The following is a 19,263-nucleotide window of genomic DNA, read 5'->3' as shown; positions in this document are numbered from 1 at the left end:
CATTTAAAATTATGCTAATGATCCTGAAGGGCTCCCAGGAGTGTTACCAGAGCCTCTCAGTGCAGCAGAATCAAAAGACTGTTACACTATGCAGGAGCACTGCCCCCCTCCCACTGTGTGTCGAAACTTCCTGCTGAGTGGGGGAGCGTCAGACTGTGCAACAGCCTGTGAAGCTACAGCATGGCAGGACTGTGGTAACGCCCCCAAAGCCTTCATAAGGGTCATTAACACTGTCTCATAACAGTTTGTTAAGCTACAGCACAGAGGGGCTCTTAGAACGACCACAGAGCCCTTTTAGCTCATTAGCATAATCTTAAAAGCTGATTTTAGAAAGGAGACGGCCATGGATAACAAGTATAAGAAGATAACTACAGTCTCAGTGTCTGGATCTATGGGTAAGTGTCCCTGATTTCTCATGATGGTAGATTTCCTTTAAACATTTGGTCAGTCGGGTGATAAAGTATATGTAAAAGATCCAGAGACATCATTATAAAAAAAGAGACAATTACCTGCATGTTTATTGCGCCTGTGGCTGATTCTTGGAGTACTCGAGCCATTTCCACGTGGAAGGAATAAGGCAGCACCTTTAACGGTTAGGAAACTTTCGCTGATGCTGTAACAAAAGCAAATTGATATAAATTAACGCTGTGGTCACGTTTTACAGGAGTCTCAGCAATATAAATGGCAGCTCACTTTATACACACATATTATTTATACTCTCATTGTGAACAGCTATTCTCAGGATAGGGGAATACAATCTGTTCGGTGTGGGGTCCAACTACTACCATCGAATAGTTTACCATGCGTTTGGCTGGTTACAGCCTGATTATCTATTCAGATAATTGGGAACAACGGATGCGTTTTTTTAACTGGACTGAAAAAGCATGCTTAAAAACGGACCAAAAACGCCATGTGTGGCATCACCCTAATACTTTGTACAACCCCTTTAAGAAACAACAACATGGTCCTTCAACTGCAAAATCTGTAGACTTCAATGATCCCACAAATTGGACTGTAATATTCGAGTGTTGCAAGCAAATATTTGGAATATTTTAAAGAGACGTCACATTGCTTACAATTCATTACAGGACATGGATGTATATACTCGTGCTGCTCACACAGTATATAACACAGGAATGAGCTCCCTCTACACATCCATCACACTCTATCCTAGTTTTACCTATTATCCGTTGCACAGACATATATTAGCAAGTCTAAGCATTTCCAAATTACAAAACTATAACAAAAATTAACCTGCAGCAAAAGTTGAGCAAAAAGGTTAATAGTTCTCAAAGTTGATGAAGTCTAGTGAAGTATGAGAGACGGAGGACGCCGAGACCAGCAGATGGATGTGAGCTCCGCAGGCAGATCTGTGCTGCAGCATGTCAGGTATTTAAGGGGGTGCCCTGATGATGAACTGCACAGCTGCCGAGGACTGTGGAGTAACAAGGACCTGTCACAGTCCTTTCTTTACTGATCACTCAGAATCAGCCTCAGATCTGCTTTGTATTCACTTGAATCACGGTTACGTAAATGGCGGCAGGTGTTGCTACAAGAAAAATTTATTCAATGGAGCCCTAAAACCCAAGTGAATTCTTTTCCCCACTTGGATAAAAAGGCCGCGTTCACACGTTCAGTTTTTCAGATGCAGTTTTTGAAGTTAAAATCAGGTCTGGATCATTATGGGTTGAGACAAATAATTGAAAAGGTGCAACTTCTACTTTTACTCCATTCCTGGTTTGGACATCAAAAAGTGCATCTGAAAAACTGAACGTGTGGTCGCACCCTAAAAGCGAGGTGTCACTTTGCATGCCCCAATCTTTGGTTCCATAAAAAAGGACCGGAGATCCCGGCTGTTCAAGACATAGTAGGGAATTCTGTCTTAATCTGTGGTTCATAATTCCATATCTGTCTTAGACTGCCTGTATATCTTGTTCTGGAGATCACAGAGCCAAAAGAAAGATCTGAAAGATGAGATTTTGATCTTTAAAATGACACCATGTTTCTAGGAATTTTAGAACCAATGATAAGGATGCCTAAAGTGAAAACTCCACTACTACAGTCTCTAAAAAGGGACTTGTCTTGGGCACAAAAATATGACTCTTCTCTCCTCATTTGCATTTGACTTTGCTGGAGATTCTTTATAGGCAAATATAAGGTATTTTAGAAAGATCCTGCCCCAGATTTTTCTTTATCCGGAAAAGCAAATTTGGCAAGTGCTGCAGGTCATATAAATTCATAATGATGATCTATGTCCATCAGGACTGTAGGAAAGCTGTACAATGCTGCTAGAATGTAATGAAGGAGTTAAATGTCCAGGTTTATTCTCTTTTCTCGCTCGGGGCACTACAGTTTCATACGGTTTCGTTGTGTACTGAGTAAAACGATTTAACGCCACAGAAATTAGTAGGTATAAAGTTACCACTTCCCTCATCTAAAGTAGAACAAACAAATAAGAACAACACCTGGGTTTTGTAACACAGTCTCTGATGCCAACTCTGCTCCCGTAACCCTCATTTCACCCACAGCAGAGCGGGCACAGGCCCAGAAGTGATGCTTTTCCGCCTCACACTTCAAAAGAAAGAGGAAACCGTGTTCGTATTGCTAAACCTCGTGAGAAGCTTCGGGGCTGTAATGATGGGCTGTATTGCATATGTGATGTGTCCAGATGGGGAGGAAGTGATGCGAGCGGGCGATAAGGTGCCCACAGCGGGGGGGTCTTCCTTCCACCTGACACCACAAAAAAAATAAAAAAAATTGTGAAATGTCAATTCCCAACAAGTATACTTCCCACACCAAACAGCAGAACGTAACAGATATTCAAACACTTAAAGCAAAATATGTCACAAATCAAAAACAACTGAGGGAAACCATAATAAAGTAAACCTCCACATGCACAAAGGTGCAAAAATATAGTAAAAAATACGAAAGGAAGCGTCATTTGCTGCCGAACATAAATCCTTAACACTATACTGCGGATTTAGGTGCATACGTTGCACAAGCGGATACGCTACGGCCACAGTGTGCACAAGCGGATACGCTACGGCCACAGTGTGCACAAGCGGATACGCTACGGCCACAGTGTGCACAAGCGGATACGCTACGGCCACAGTGTGCACAAGCGGATACGCTACGGCCACAGTGTGCACAAGCGGATACGCTACGGCCACAGTGTGCACAAGCGGATACGCTACGGCCACAGTGTGCACAAGCGGATACGCTACGGCCACAGTGTGCACAAGCGGATACGCTACGGCCACAGTGTGCACAAGCGGATACGCTACGGCCACAGTGTGCACAAGCGGATACGCTAAGGCTAAAAGTGGGTTTAGTATTACAGCTTGGCTTCATTGAATAGGGCATGAGTTGCAATATCAGACACAACTTGGAAGCGACGACCAGAGATTTCTTTGATCCTGGGCACATCACTTTTAGGCTGCGTCCAAGTGTTGCTCTTACAATGCATTAACAGAATGTTAACATTGTGTTTAGCGTAAACGTGATGTGAATACAATGTAAACACAATTTGTGAAATTGCCCTTAGGTGCTTTCTGTGACAGGAAATCTGGATTTGGATCATCTTTTTGCCCAAAGGTTTTAAAGTGCTAAAGATTTTTAAAAATGTGCCCCCCCCCCCCTGGAAATAAAGGGGCATATTAACCTGCCATATAAACTAACCAAAATGTCCTCTTCACAGTAAGGCAAGGAAGAAGGTCGCATGAGAAGTCAGTTTTTGTTTTTCTGCTGAAATGAAGATAAGCAGAGTATCCTCCGACTTCCTCTCTGACGGATAGCTCAGTTTAATTTCTAGCACCTTTCCACGGCCTGGAAATCTGGGCTCTTCCCGCGTCAGGAGAAGATTCTGTACAATGTCAAGGGAGGCCCGGATGGGATGTGAAATAATGATTTCATCAGTGAAGTGAGCAAAAATGTAGATTTTATTTTATCACAGTGCCGCTAGGGCAAGCCATTGTGCCATCATCTGGCAGCTGCACCCATTATTACTGCGGATTAAAAAGGGAGACATTTTGCAAAACCATCAGAAAAAGTATAAAAGTTGTAAGAGGGTGAAGATGCAGGACCGGAGCCGCCTGAGCGAGAAATAGGGAACAGCGAGCGTGGGAACGCGTTCTGTAAAAATGAATATTTGCATGAAACATCTGTGAAGCAAAGCCCTCAGCGTGTGTGCGAGAATTAGAGAGGGCAGCGCCTTACATTAACCCCTTTCTTATAATATTCAGAGCGTGGGCATAGCCAGAGCTCAGCCTGAAGCTGCTATGTATGGACTAAATAAAAACTATAAATAGTGATGGAAAAAGAAAAATTCATTTTATATATATATAACACACAATAAAGGTCGAATTTAAAAGAAAAAAAAAGTGATAGAAAAATTGTTTGCCCCTTTTATGTGTTATTTTTAGACTATGGACCTCACAGTCATCTAAAAGGGGCGAGCCACTGATATAAAAGTTTACCAGGGCAACTAAGACTATGACTGCGTTCACACATGGTGTTTAACGCATGCATTTTTAAACAGCTGAAGGGGAGATTTGCCCAATTACATTTTTAACATTGTGTTTACGAAGTGCATGTGTAAACGATGTTAACAGTGTTGAAAAACACATGTGTTAACACTTGCGATTTGCAAACAAAATGTTGATAATGTAATTAGGGAAATCTCCTCTTCAGCCATTACAAAACGCATTTGTTTAACCCAAACAAAGGCAAAGTGTGAACGCAGTCACCCACATTATACTTATCCTGGTAAAGTTTCACAGATGGAGGATGCCATGTTAGTATACTTACAACCCTTCAATCATAACCACTCCCATATAAGTGTTGTTGCTCCAATCACTGATATGGGAGTGGCTATGATAGAGGAAGGGCGCATACAGTAATGACGGAAAAGCCCGATTCCTGCTGCTTGGGGAGGGGAGGGGGGGGGGGGGGGAAGAGGGGTGTCATGTGACCCGCAGTTATGTATAATATTGGTGATCCCAGTAGGGTCTTACATAAAACTCTACCAGGGTAAGTGCAAGTGGTCAACAACTTTAAAGCGAGTCGCCAATGAGCCAAGTGTTGAATCGCACGATTTTGATAATTGACCATCCGTTTTTTTTATCCTACACACCCATCGACTTCTAATGGTCGAGTTTAATACGCAACTAGGATCAGATTAGCGCTTGGTGCGTTCCTTCCTGACAGGATCAGATCAAAGGACTGTGAAAAACTGATCGGTCGCACAAGACCAACAGACCTAAGGAGGAAGAGAAACGTGACAACTAAAAATCACTCATCTGGGTAAGTTTTCCAATTTTTGGATGCACCGACTCCATGAGGGGAGCATGGAACATTTTGTTGCCCAAATACAAGGACTTTACCAAACAAACATCAGGTAATAAAAAGGAGCCAAACTTTTGACATCCTAAAGTACGAGGAACGAGTAAGTCAGCCAATATTCTTGTGGAACCCAAAATACAATGGAAACCACAGACATCAAAGTCTGCTATCCCAGATTAGTCACCGGCTCCTCATGAATAGGATCACAGTCCTCACACCACAAAATGGCCGCCCGGTAGTATATAGTAAACAAGAGGCCCCGTAACTGACCCCCGTCCCGCTCTGTTACTATTTTTAAACATCAAGACATTAAAATATTTTGCATTTTCAAACAGGGCCGCCCTTTCACAAAACAGCTGTAGTGGCAGGGAGGGTGGGGGTTTAATCACAAGCCGAAAAATCATTCCGGAAAAACAAACCAAGGGTCAGTCACATGTCTCCTCAGATGCATGACCGACATGTGTAACGTGATGACTGGAAAATTGGTGAAATTTTACATGTGGAGTAGGTCAAAAGGGACAAACACCAAGGTCACATGATACCAAAATATTTTAAGAGCGAGGCGGCCGTGCAGTCCTACAAAAAAGCGCTTTGAGCGCTGTGTGTGAACGCGGCCTGTGAGCGATCTTATGCCTCCCGTTGAGGTGGTCACACAACTTTCTCACACTCACAAAAATTTGGCGAACTGAATGGAAGAACAAACAGTTAAATCCTATAATAATCGGAGTTTGTTGAGCAGAGAAAACTTCTCCGACTACTTTTCCTGCATAAAACCAACATCCCGGGACGGTATTGAGCGGTGATGTGGCCAGCTGGCACCCAGCGACACGCTCTCTGACAGGTCATTTATGAAGCCTTTTAGTGCAAGCGACAGGACGTCTACTGTAAGCCGCCGGTGAGATTGCCTGAGGTCAATATACTGTCCCTTTCCATATTAGTCAAGTGTAGACAAGACTATATTTAGCTGTGGTATGCCCAGAACTTCCCAGCTCAAAAAAGAACCAAGCCCCCCTCGACTTTGTCTGAATTAGGTCTTGCATACGGTCTTGTATACCGAATATGTACTGAGGATCCTAGAGGTGTGGACGGTCTAGCCTTGCAGTCAGGCCTATCACCTCATCAGCTACCGATTCACACCTACTGTGAAGGCCCGGGAGCAGATGGGACTTACATAACATTTCCACCTTCTTCTAATTTTACTGCCCCATGCAGGGTATGATACGGTATCAGCCCCCACCCACATATACAAAGCAACAACAATTGTTACATAAACTGTATAATAAAAAATAGGCAACAGACTCATAATGACACAAAATTACAGCTTCCTGCCGAAAACAGTGCCACCACTCTGCACTGGTTGGGTCAGGTATTGCAGTTCGCTCAGGAATCACAAAATTGTTAAAAGAAGCCAAATTATTTTCTGCACATGGACAATCCCTTTAAAGAAAGGCTTCAAATAAAACGAATACATATTCCCATCCCATGCTGGGGTAGAACCTAAAGATGCAATGTATAGAAGACCCCACTTTTTAAAAAATGTGGGTAAAAAAAGTTTTTGCGGGCTTAAAGGGGTATTCTCGTCTGGGCACTCACATTCAGTCTCACTAATCTTCCATATATAAACATTTCTTCAATTGGATGTTATTAAAAAAAATGTTCCTGTGTGAAGATAATTTCCTATAAACATAGCCATGTTGTCCCTTAGAAACAAGATAGCTTCCTCGGTTACGACCACGTCACACGGCAGCAGTGGCCAGACATGCGTTATAGAGCCCTGCCTGACCGCCTGGATTCAGCAATCATTACCACAGGGTGGCTGTGGGACATGAACTCCCGGACATTTCATGTACAAAAACTTTTTGTTTCTTTGTGCAATCCCTTCAGCAGAGGTGGCTGTATCCAGGGAGGCAGTCTTGTTTCTAAGGGACCATATGACTACATTTATAAGAAATTATCTTCACACCGGAACATTTTTTTTAATAACATCTAATTGAAGAAATGTTTATATATGGCAGATTAATGAAACTGAATGTGAATGCCCAGATGACAATACCCCTTTAAGCTATTCCGACTTTTTAATGCATACGACTTGTACATAACCTTCAGCGTCCTAAAGCGACATAAAACTGTAATTTGAGGGAACGATTGGCTACTGTATGTAGGAATATTTACAGCGCTTGTCATTGTGGCTGTAATTACCCTTTGCGTTACAAGTGTTGGCTTCTTAGCTTTGTGTAAGGGCCATTTGACTACAGAAAAGCAGTCTCACATCTTGAGATGGGGCGGTCCGGCGTGCCAAAGACTCACAAAGACCAAAATCAGCCCTCCACAACCATGTCCAATTAACTACATGAATACAGCATTGTCTCCTTCCCCAGCACAGGACCATCCGTAGGATAATAGCAAACACTTGAGAATAAGGGAAAACTTGTGGAAGATTACAGACCTCATATGCTACTCATTACAAGTAAGAATAAAACAATACAAATATACAATAAAATACAAAACAAATACAAGTAATATATAATTTTTTTTAATTACAACATAGGAATCGGTTCTCCATCCAGAACATCTATAAAAATTAGTACCAAAATGTATGGGACTTTGTTAAGACCCAAATTTCCAAGTTTAGCCTAATTATTAAAAAGTTTGCTTCCGCCATCAGACACATGTTATCTCCATGAGCTTCCCTGCCCCATCACACAATGCTCCAAGGCTTCTCCTCTCCATAGATGCGGCGCCTGCTGAGCTCCTTTTATCCATACATTGAGATCTAAAGACAATGGCTGCCGATCAGTAGGAAGGATTGCCCCGAAGTTGTGTGAACTACGAGTTAGGTCAACAGGCTCTTAACCACCGTCACGCTACAACACTTTCACCGCTCGCTTGTATGACAATCCCAACAACCAAGTTTCACATACTTTCTTACATCGGCTGATCGTTCCACTTTTAGTGTTCATAATTTCAGCTCTTGTCTTTGTGTGTAATATATACATACACATAGATATATAATATACAAAAACAATCCAAAAGAAAAATAAAACAAAAGTAAACAAGTCATCAAACCTTGTGACCAGAAGATGCCTCCCGCATTACACAACACAAGCTATGCAGAAGAACAACACACCAGTATTGGCCACATTATGTAGACCAAGTTTAGGTGAAGTTTTGGCAAGTGAATGAAGAAGTTGGGGGTAAGGATTAGGCAATCTGTATTTCAACAAGGCTCACAAAAGACTGGTAGCTACATGAGGTGTGTGGAAACAGCCCAGGAAGCCACAAGTCTGTATGTATATGGGGAGGTCCGGAGGAAATCTGCCCAACACCTATAGAAGGTGAACCCCACGCAACTTACCAAGAAAACTGAACGATACTTTCACTTACGGCGTGAAGGAAAATCATGACTGGGATCATCTTGAGAGGGTTCAAAATCAAATGGCATCTTGAATGTCATAGAAAATCACAAGGGCTCCTACAATGTAATGCACACGTGGGTGACTGGATATGAATATTCACGTTTTTTGGGCCGCAATGAATAGCAGCCTACAACTATTGTCCTTTGTGTCCTACCAGGAGACACGCTTATCACGCACAATTTTTGTGTTGGTCAACAGATCCCTTGTGTCCGGGTTCCTAAAAATGTACTCCGCGTACCACAGAGGAAAAAAACTTATCAGGTCCCATCGTTACAAGTTGACAAGCCCCGGAGCAGTCTACAGTTCCAGAGAAAAACATGAACGCGAGTTTATGTTAAAAGGTCATCTACCACCTGAACGAAGGATTGTACACCAAGCACACTGACATACTGGTGTGCGCCCTCTCTGACAGGTTCTGCTCTTCTTTTAGCTCCTTATTCTCTATTTTTTACAAAAAAAAAAGGATTTTAAAAATAAGGCAAATGATAATTTTTCATAATTTTAAAGTCTTATTAAAACAAGGGCACAAGAAGCTTAAAGAAGATCTGATCGGGCCAGAGGGGGCGCACACTAGTGCATAAGTATTCTTGATGGCCTTTAATGATTTACGGGTTAACAAATTGTAGATGTGGCAACACCATATGCAGAATTACAGGAGAAGCTAATGCTATCAGGTTACTGCTGCTGATCAGGAGTAGTAGTGTTTTTTTTTTTTTTTTTTTTTTTTAAATGTCCAAAAACTTTTCATATAACTTTACGTGCTACTTTGCCGGTGACACGATAGCATCACTGTGAGGGCTGTGTTCAAGGGATGTCCTTGACTTGTGTTTTGAAATGCAATTCAAGTGGATCGGAGAGAAGCTACTCCCAAATGCACATGCGTTTTGGTCTTGCGTTCGGGTACAGCAAAACACTTGTTGCTAGTCCCAGAACGCAAGTGTTTAGGTTTACACGTATCACCGTTGGAAGTAACTCATCACCGATGCGCTTGAATTGTGCTTCGAAACACAATTCAAGCGCAAAGTGTGAACGTGGTCAAATCTGCAGTAAGCACTCCATGTCGATTGGGGTTTTATTTTTGGGCCAAAAACATTTAGAGAACAACACAATCATTTGGTTTCTGCCATGGTCAGAATTGCAGAGGACATCCACAGCAACTCCTACCCACAACTATCCCCATAGAGTAGATGGCATACTCAGGGGTGATGGCAGGTATAGTCATCAGTCCAAAGCTATCCAGTGTGTAGAGCAAGCCTTTAAATGACTTGAATAAATGCTAATGGGGTATGCCCATCTACAACATTTTCATTACACGGCATTATCCGTACTTTACAGGTATCGGTGATTCCCACAACTGTTGCTATTTTCATGAACTTTCCCCGTCAGCAACCCCTTACGGGCAAAACTTTAGAGAGCAAAGCTCTAAAAATACTCCCTTGTCGTGTAACCCTTCGCTTCATCTTGTCAATCCTGAAGAACCAGCGCTGACCTGTGATCTTTACAGCAAAAAATTATGATGAACACACAAAAGGGCACCAACCAACCGAGTCAACACACAACAACAAACCCTTAAAGAAGTAAAAAAAAAAAAAAACCACACTTGACATTACAGCTCACTACAATAGAGACTTCATCAGAATTAAAGGGAACCTGTCAACAGGAAAATAGTCAATCTCCAGCAGTCATTCATCTGTATTGAGAAAAAGGATCGGGCATAAGAAAAGTATTGAGCTGCAATACAATGTTGGACCACTATACAACACATGGCGCTGTGCTTGGTACAAAGCAAGGAGTGTTTATTCGAGACCCAAAGTCTCTTCTGTGTACCGACCCCAAATTGGGTATTTTAGACATCATTCTCCTTTGTCCCATTTCTTAGATGACATTATTATTTACATAGTCCCTATTGTGTAATCTGGTAATAAGGACCCACACAAGGCAGATAAGTTGCAAACAATTTTTTAACCAAAACTTGCAACATTCATTCAGTCCTGTGGATCAGAACAAGATATTTTTACAACAAATCTGCCACATGTGAACATAAGCCGAGAGTCCGGAGCTGTCAGTGTGCTCCTTTAACAAATGGGTGTCAAATGTTGTCATGGCCAAATGCAGCTTTCCCATGGGTGCCAACGAGTGACGCGTCGTGTGTGACAACTCGCTAGGTAAACACAGGCACAGAAACACAGGACGTGATTAACAAGCCCGATAGACTTTGCACCTGAGGTAATACTTTCTGCTGGTTTCTGTTCACAGGAGTCATAGATAACAACAACAGAGAGCGCAGACACATGTTGTATACAGGGGAGACATTAGACGGGTAATTACCAGTAAGTGATATGGGACCGGTGCACACGGCTGAGCCTCTGCACACAGCAGCGTCACGGTTATCCATATTACATGATGTATGTCACAGAGGATGGGAGCGACGTGTGAAACATCCTAATGGATCCTACTTACCTACTCTGATCTAAGATCAGACGTGTCTACCCTTTAAGAGGTTATACCAAGTTTACAAGTTTCCCCCCTTATTCAAAGGATAAAGGACCCCATGCAGATCAGTGCCAGTCTGACTGCTGCTACCCTCTGTGATGAGAACAGGCCCCCCAGAAATCCAAATAATGGGGCTCCCTTCTTACTAATGGGTGGAGTAGAAGGACTAGCATGTTCCTTGCTTCTCCATACATTACTTTAATAAGGTCAGAAATTGCAGCGCATGGTGCTGGGGTAACTCCAGGTGCCCCATTGACAGTGAATGGGAGTGCTGCAGATACCTCAGCGCTGTTCTCTGCAATTGTTGACACCTCCATAGTATTGGATGGATGAAAGGATACTTGCTCGACCTGCTGCTCCACAGGGACCCCAGCCCCGCCATAATAGTGAATTGAGCAGCCGGGCGCATGCTCATCCGGTCGAGCCACCCAATAGTTGGGACCCCTGTTCTCTGCATTGCTGGGCCCCATTCTCATGATCAGCGAGGGTCCCGGCAGGCATGGTGGTGCTGCTCATTAATCAGCTTGCCACCCAGAACAATAGATAAATTGCAAACTTGGTACAACCCCTTTAAGAACTTTAGTATACAAGCTTGTAGGATCATTCCCAGAACCCCAAGCGGAGCATGCATGGCTTTTAAGCCTTTATACCTGCAAATCTACCAAGGAAATAAGTTTCTTCCCTTACCCTTAGGCAAAGCTACTACCAGAGACTCAGATCCAAAATCGTGTTAGTACTGTCCAATCATAGAGCAGAAGTGTGGTCTCAGACTACTGATATACACTGTGAATATGGTGGAGCAGAAGCTTTAAATTCGTTAAAATTGGTGGGGTGGAGGTCACTTTTATATGTGTAACTAGTGAATTGCATCCAACCGGGCCATCAATACAGCCCCCAAAGCCTCTGAACAATAGCTCTGCCTAGTTAACCAATCATACATAATTCATGAACCAAACCATATGTAGAACAGGTTCATAATAAACTTCACATAAAAGGTGAATGCAAAGGGCAGATCGAATGGAAATTACCCTATGGCAGTGTCTATGATGTGACATCTATCACTACGATACGGGAAAAAAAAAAAAATTATGAAATTGTGTATTCCTCCAATGGAGGACATGCTACAACACACTCAGTATGAACAGAGGTATTCTCCGCTGAGGAGGACCTTCAGGCACAACACAGTATACAGACTATTTAGATGGGGTGTGGGATGTGATCTGTGTGGGGTGGTTTGTTATTAGAGGGTGTAGGGTGGGTTTATGTATATTTATAGTCATTTTTGTTTATTTGCGGGTGTGGCTTGTGTTGGGTGGGGGTTGTGGTAATTGGTGTTTATTCATTTCGGTGTATTGTAAGTTATTGTTTTTACTAGGTGTGAATGTGGCTGGACCAGCAGGTAAGATATTGTATATATTGTATATAGTGTATATTATGTTTTGTTTGTATTGTTATGTTTTTTACTTTTATATAAAATAAAAGATCTACAGACTATTTAGATGTGCCACGGTGCATAAGCCCAAATCCAATGATTGACTACATACACCCTTGGCACATTATAGGTGACCCCATTATACAGGAGCATGGCTTCTCATATAATACAGAGTTCACCAACACCAGATTAAATTAAATATTAAAACTTAAATTATGTTTTTATTACATATACATTACTATTTGCACTTGTATTAGGGACCTTGATATGAACCGGTGTTTCTATGTTGTCCTTGCCAAAGGGTTGACACCCAAAATCCAATCCCATACAAAAGCAAAAAAGCCAAACAGAGATAGCCAGAAGGTTACCTGGATACAGGATACAGGTAGAGGCCAAGGTAAAGAATAACACCGCCGGACGCATTGTTTTTCCAATCCACAGAAACAAACAGAAGCTGTGGCTGGGTAAACCCTGCAATTACCACAGTTCATTCTCACGTCTAGCCTACACCTGCAGTCCCATGTAAAAAGCAAGTTCAGCACTGCTGCATCTGCAGGATAGCAGTATCTGCTTTTATACAGATATAAAATTTCCCCCCTTCCCTTATATATTTTCCTTGGGACTAGTCCTTGAATACTTTCTCACCATAGAGGAAATCTGTTGCTAAAAAAGTATCTAATAAGACAAGAAATATTCCACCAAAGAATTCACTGCTGGTCTGTGTATAAACAGGAAGCTGAAGGGAGATAAGGACACCAGCAACAAGTATCAAAGCAACTAGAATGTCCTGACCGGGGTCAAATCCTTGAGACTTTCAGTTTATTCTAAGGTGAGACCAAGACGCCAGGATTTATATTAAGGGGCTATGCGGACCCTGGAAAGGAATAAGTAAGATATAATAGACATTGGTTCAAGAATACACAGTCACAATGGAAAGACTAGGTTTTAGGGCCTATGCTTGTGCAGAATATCTGGCAACAAGTCAAAAGTTTAATAGATGCCAGCACATCATATGTTTGGCGACAAAGCAACAGCACTGGACGTGTCATTATGGCAGCGAGTCAGGACGGAGAGGTTTACAAACGACATCTCGTTCTTTGGAGGACTTGTCATGTCTGAACGTTAAAGAATGAGCCTATTCATGGTAAATGATGCTACATTTCACCAGTGGTGGCGCTATAAGGCAACTGAACACTTGCTGATGACTTATCTGGTGGACTGCAAGTGACTAAAAGAATCGTTCAAATTTGGGTAAAGGATATAAACAACGTTTTTGGAAATCCAGCGTCCCCCCCACCCTCTACAAAGAAGGGTTAATGTTTGCGGCAGAAGCTGTACAGCAGGACATCCTGTTTCCAGAAGAGGATGCCCAGAGTCCAGCGGAATATTACTCAACTTTAATATTTTCTATAAAAATTTGGGAAATGTAAAAGTTCCCTGGTATGTTCATGGATGTCCAAAACCATATGAGAATAGATGTGAATTTTCACTGCATGGGCACAAGCCTGTAAGAAGTATCCAAGTCCCAAAAGATCCTAAAGTGTCCTTAGGGTTGGACCTGTGTCTTTTTACAGTCTTCTTAACTTATGTTACAATGTAACATCCGGGCAATAACCCATAATGCAAACAAAATCATTGCAAATGCTAAATCTATCTATGTATCTTCATGCACCCTACAGCTTATCTCTCTGCTGTACAAGGCTCTGTAGTATGCAACAATGAAACAAACAGACCCATTGAGAAGACTTCTGTATCAATAGAAGCTTGTAGCAAGACGCCCTGATGTGGGCACGAGGGTCTGTACTAGATCTATTGTCCTGTATATGAAACTATGTGCCCCCGGGGACCTGCTCCCTGGGGTGTGACATCAGTCAATGCTACATAATGGGACCCCAGAGCAGCAGCAGCTGCAGAGTCTTATACAACCTATAATTGATGTGATTATTACAGATCAGTCCTGGCTAATAAGTGCTGCCTGCTGTTCCATCTTTATCCACTAGTAAACATGATTTCGAGGAATCAGCACAGGTTTTTTTTTTTGTTTGCAGCTTTAAAACATTTACATAGGCGGTAATTCACTTCTGCCTTCTCTATAGTACAGAATCCAGCTGAGCTTAAACTAACTTCTCCTGATGCTCTTTATAGGCATTAACCCCCCCCCCCCCCCCCAGTACAGAGGCACAAACATGGAACAATAGCAGTCGCAGTTGAATCTGAGGAAAGAAATCCTAGTGGGATAAAGACTATCCTGATGGACTGTCCTAAATATATGGGACCATCTTCATATTGTGAAAAAGTTAAGGTGCAGATTAGATCAGTAAAATAGTTGACTGATAAGTCTGACCACTGCAGGTCATCAAACCGGATCACTAACCAGGCAACTAGATCAGTAACCAGACTAGTGATGACCAAACCACCAAACTGGCCAAGTAACAACATTAATTACTTTCTAAACACCAGAATGTGCAGATAACTAGTTCACTAATTCGATCCACCAACAACCACTTACCAGTTTGGCCACCAGATCATTGCTCATACAATCAAATCATCACTCATATGCCGATTAAATAAATCACATTAAAATTAGATTAATTATCAACCAGATTGCTGATCATTAAAGGGGTCCCCCCCCCTAACCAGACCAGGTTAGCCACCAACATCTGGGTGACCACTGTAAATCCCCTACCAGATCGCTTAACAGACCAATGATAAATCACATCGCCAAACCGATCGCTAACTAGACCGATGCTCAATCGATCAGATTAGCAATCAGATCCCTAGCCTGCCAATGATCGATAGAACCCTAACGAGATCGCTGATCGTCAGTGTAGAGCGGATCAGCTGCCTGTCCCCGGTAGGTCACTACTTACAGCTGGTTGATGGTGTTCTGTGAGATGACTGCATTTTCGGAGAAGTGAGGGATCATCTTCACCCCGCAGAGCGCACAGCAGTCCCCGCTCCCTTCCTGGCCGTCCCCGGGTGAGGAGCCGCTCACTGTCATGGGGAAGAGTCGTGCAGCGCTGCCCGCCCTGCTCTGCCCGCAGCGGCACATAGACTCTGTTATCGGGTCGTGCTCCGGGGGCACATGCCGCTCTCTCCGGTGTATAGCTGTGTCACACGTGTCCCGGGGCTGAGCCCCTGCGCTGCGCTGCCAGCCCGAGCCCCGCTCCTCACACACTGCGCTTCCTGCTGTCCCGGCTACAGCTGCCGGCTCCCGCGCATGCGCACATCAGCGCCTCCCTCCCTCCTCCTCCGGTCTTATGTGTGCCCTGAGGGGTGAGGGGGCACCTTGTCACACAGTCCTCTGTGCCCTGCACCCAATAACTTCATAACATGCTTACTCTCCATACTGTATCTGTGTTTTATTCCCAATACACACATTTTTGCAAACTTTTTTTCGAGTTCTATGGGAACTTCCCATATCAGTATATGGTGAATGGTCCCCAAACTTCTGGATAGGAAGGTGTTCCCACAGTGCGCTATGGTCCCAGTGTAAAATCTCCAAACGTTATGAGACATGTATCATAATGGGGGTCAGAATAGCTGCAGAACGTCTAAAGGCCGCGTTCACATGTGGGGTTTGTGTTCGGAAACGCAATGCATTGGCTTCTCCTGCCATTTCTAATTGAAGTAAGACCGCAATCTTAAACGCAAGTCAGTGTGTTGCGTGTGAAAATGCAGGCGCCACTGGTGAATAGTAGCCTAAAAGACTATCACCCAATACCGAGAGGGGTCATCACCCATGGTAACGGACATGTTATGGCTTCTAAATCCGCAGCATGAGGACGCCTTCACACATTGCGTCTGGATTGCTTTTTGGGAGAGCCTCGGACCAATCGCATAAGTCCGGTGGCACACGTAGCGTTTTGAACCCGTTTTTGGGCCGTTTTTAAGCAGTCCATTTTTTGAAAACGCATCCGTTTTTGACCTGTTTTACCAATTATCTTAATTAAAATGGGTCAAAAACGCATGCGGTTTTTGAAAACGCCCCAAAAACGGGTACAAAACGCCATGTGTGCCGCCGCCTAAAAGTTTCAATGGAAACGCAAGCACTGGGCAAATGCATTTGCGATCAGGCCATCAGGATAGCGTCACGAGACACCATCCAGACGTCATGTGTGAACGCACCCTGAAACTATATGCACAAGGCCGCAACCAATGGATCCACGGTCCGTTGTTTGTGGCTCATTAGGTCCCCTTCCATACCAATAACCGGCAATACCCTACACATGGACAGGAATAGGACCCGTAAATAGTTTTACGGCTTGGACTGGCAGAGACCATGGCTTTGTGTGTGAGCCCATAGAAATACAAACACATCATTCGTGTGCATGTAGCCTAAACAATTTTCCCGCAGGAAAATCATGCAAGACTATCTATTGCTGCATGTTAGCCTTAGGCAGCATTCATAACGTGACGCTAGCACAAAGGGGGCGGGCCTCGGCCCGATTGGATATGCACATGCCAAGGCCCGCCCCCTGTGCGCTAGCGTCACGTTATGAACGTGACGCTAGTGGAACGTGTGACCGCGGCCTTAGTGGAAACCCTGGCGGGTAACGTGTCGCCCTTACATCACCTGTGCCCCAGCCTAAAAGGGGTTAAGCGTCTTTTATAAGTCCTTCCTCACTTCCTAAACAGTAAATGTGTGACTTTCAGGAGCTCCAATAATTAGCATTTATTACTACAACATACCCCACTTCCTTAGGTTTCCTTGTTCAGATGCTTCATGCATCCTCCAGGTTGTACAAGGAACTGGATACGGTCCCCATAGGGACATTCCCAACATCACTTGAATAAAGGAGCAAAAGTCCTTTGGACTGTGTAAAATGTGCCAAAAAAAAAGTCTAAAGGAGCTGCTGAAGATAAGCGAGGAGGAGAAACTGGAAGTTGAATAATGCTTTATTGTTTAGCCTAATCTTTAGACCAGTTGTACAACTATCTGAAAAGTAGTGTATGTACTTTTATTGGGCATCATCTTTAATATATTTGTAGCAGTTTTTGGCAAAGCTATGGAAGTATCTAAGGCAGTGGTGGCGAACCTATGGCACTGGTGTCAGAGGTGGCACTCAGAGCCCTTTTTGTGGGCACCCAGGCCTTCACCCCAAGACAGAGTTTGCCAGCTAGGACTCACGGCTTTCTCCTGTGATCCAATACAGCTCAGGACTTGCCATGCTCAGCAGTATTTTAAAGCAACATCCTTGGCTGCCAGGACTACAGCAGGAGTGAGAAGGTGCGAAGGTGCGATGGATTGTCATTGGGGCTCCTGATCTGCGTCCCCTGATCCTTTCTCTTCAGGGGGACCCTGGAGGGAATCTAGAATCCAAATTTCTCCATCATCCTATTGTATTGGTGAACTCAGTAGGCCAATACGTTTAAAACCTGTGATACAGGAGGGATCAATAAGTTACTGCTTAAATTGTTATGTTGGCACTTTGCAACATATAAGTAGGTTTTGGTTGTAGCTTCGACACTCTATCTCCAAAAGGTTTGCCATCACTGATCTAAGGAATCATTGATGAAAGTTACACCAGCTCCTATAGTGGATGAACTGGCTCCTAGAGTATTAGGACCATCCCCTAAATTGCCTAAACAGAACTTTATTATTGTATACTTATTAACAGTACTGGAAATGTTACAAGAAGAGAATTCAGATTATAACGCTCATACACCCTCTGTTAGTGGGATTGAGCAGCCTGAGGTCACACAAAGCCATAGTGTGTTCTTGCAGCGCCCACATATCAGAACGGAGTCCTGGTAGCTGGATGCAATGACATTGTGTTTTCACTTTCCAGATAGAGTCCTAGTAAGGTCTAGGAATGGCAGATCGGGGGGCTTCACATACAATCTCTTGTTTGTTTAATGATCCCCCCTCTCTTAGGATAGACAGTCAATATCTGATCACCTGGCACAGTGCCCAAAAATAGAGTATGTATTTGGTACTGCAGTTCAAGCCCTTTTACTGCAATGTGAATGAGCCACAAACAAGCCACGTGATAAATGGATTTAACGTCACTGATATGTGAAGTGGAAACGGTCCTCACTAGAGCATTAGGACCACCTCAATGCAGTTGAATAATGGGGAAGCATCATGTCCGACTCTCTGGTTTTCAATCAGCAAGTCTGACCAGAAGTTCCAGGAGGGCCATTGGACCTTCTGAAATTACAGAACATCAATTTTGGTTTTCACTTCTTGTGTTGTCTCCTGGTCGCCACTTATTGAATAAAGAGGTTTCCGTTACACAAACCTCACCCCCCACTCCAGTTTGGTGCAGGAAAACCATGGAAAAAACACTTTAGAAGGGATCTAAAAAGTTTTCAATTTATCCGCAATTCACAGCATAGGGATAACAAGGTGATATGTAAGTGTTCAAACACTGTTATCCCTAGCAATCCAGAGAATGGGGGTCCTGTTCTCACTAATGGGTCAAGCTGGGGGTGGAGAAGGGTTTGAGATAGTGGAGGTCCCAGCAGTCGGACCCTGACCGTTTTTCACCTTGTTAAACACTATCGGGGGCATAACTTGAAAACAACCACTTTAAGGATATGAGAATATTTTAAAAAGGGGCACCTTTTTCGGATGGT

General features: G+C 43.4%; 1 protein-coding gene across 3 annotated transcripts in view; it reads right to left on the bottom strand.

The window, feature by feature from the left end:
• The window catches only part of SSH2 (slingshot protein phosphatase 2), a 148,812-nt gene that overhangs the window by 24,992 nt on the left and 104,557 nt on the right, over window positions 1-19,263 (bottom strand). For 2 of the 3 annotated variants that reach the window (XM_072138348.1, XM_072138350.1), the window contains one exon: window positions 510-613. In XM_072138348.1, the coding sequence (XP_071994449.1) occupies window positions 510-613 (104 nt within the window). Of the gene's footprint in view, window positions 1-509; window positions 614-15,551; window positions 15,888-19,263 lie in introns of those variants that run through there. The other variant, XM_072138349.1, reaches the window with a different exon arrangement.

This window comes from Engystomops pustulosus, chromosome 2, assembly GCF_040894005.1.
Source record: "Engystomops pustulosus chromosome 2, aEngPut4.maternal, whole genome shotgun sequence".
Classification (NCBI taxonomy): domain Eukaryota; kingdom Metazoa; phylum Chordata; class Amphibia; order Anura; family Leptodactylidae; genus Engystomops; species Engystomops pustulosus.
Note: the sequence above shows the minus strand (reverse complement) of the source record. Positions and strands in the feature narration are given on the sequence as shown.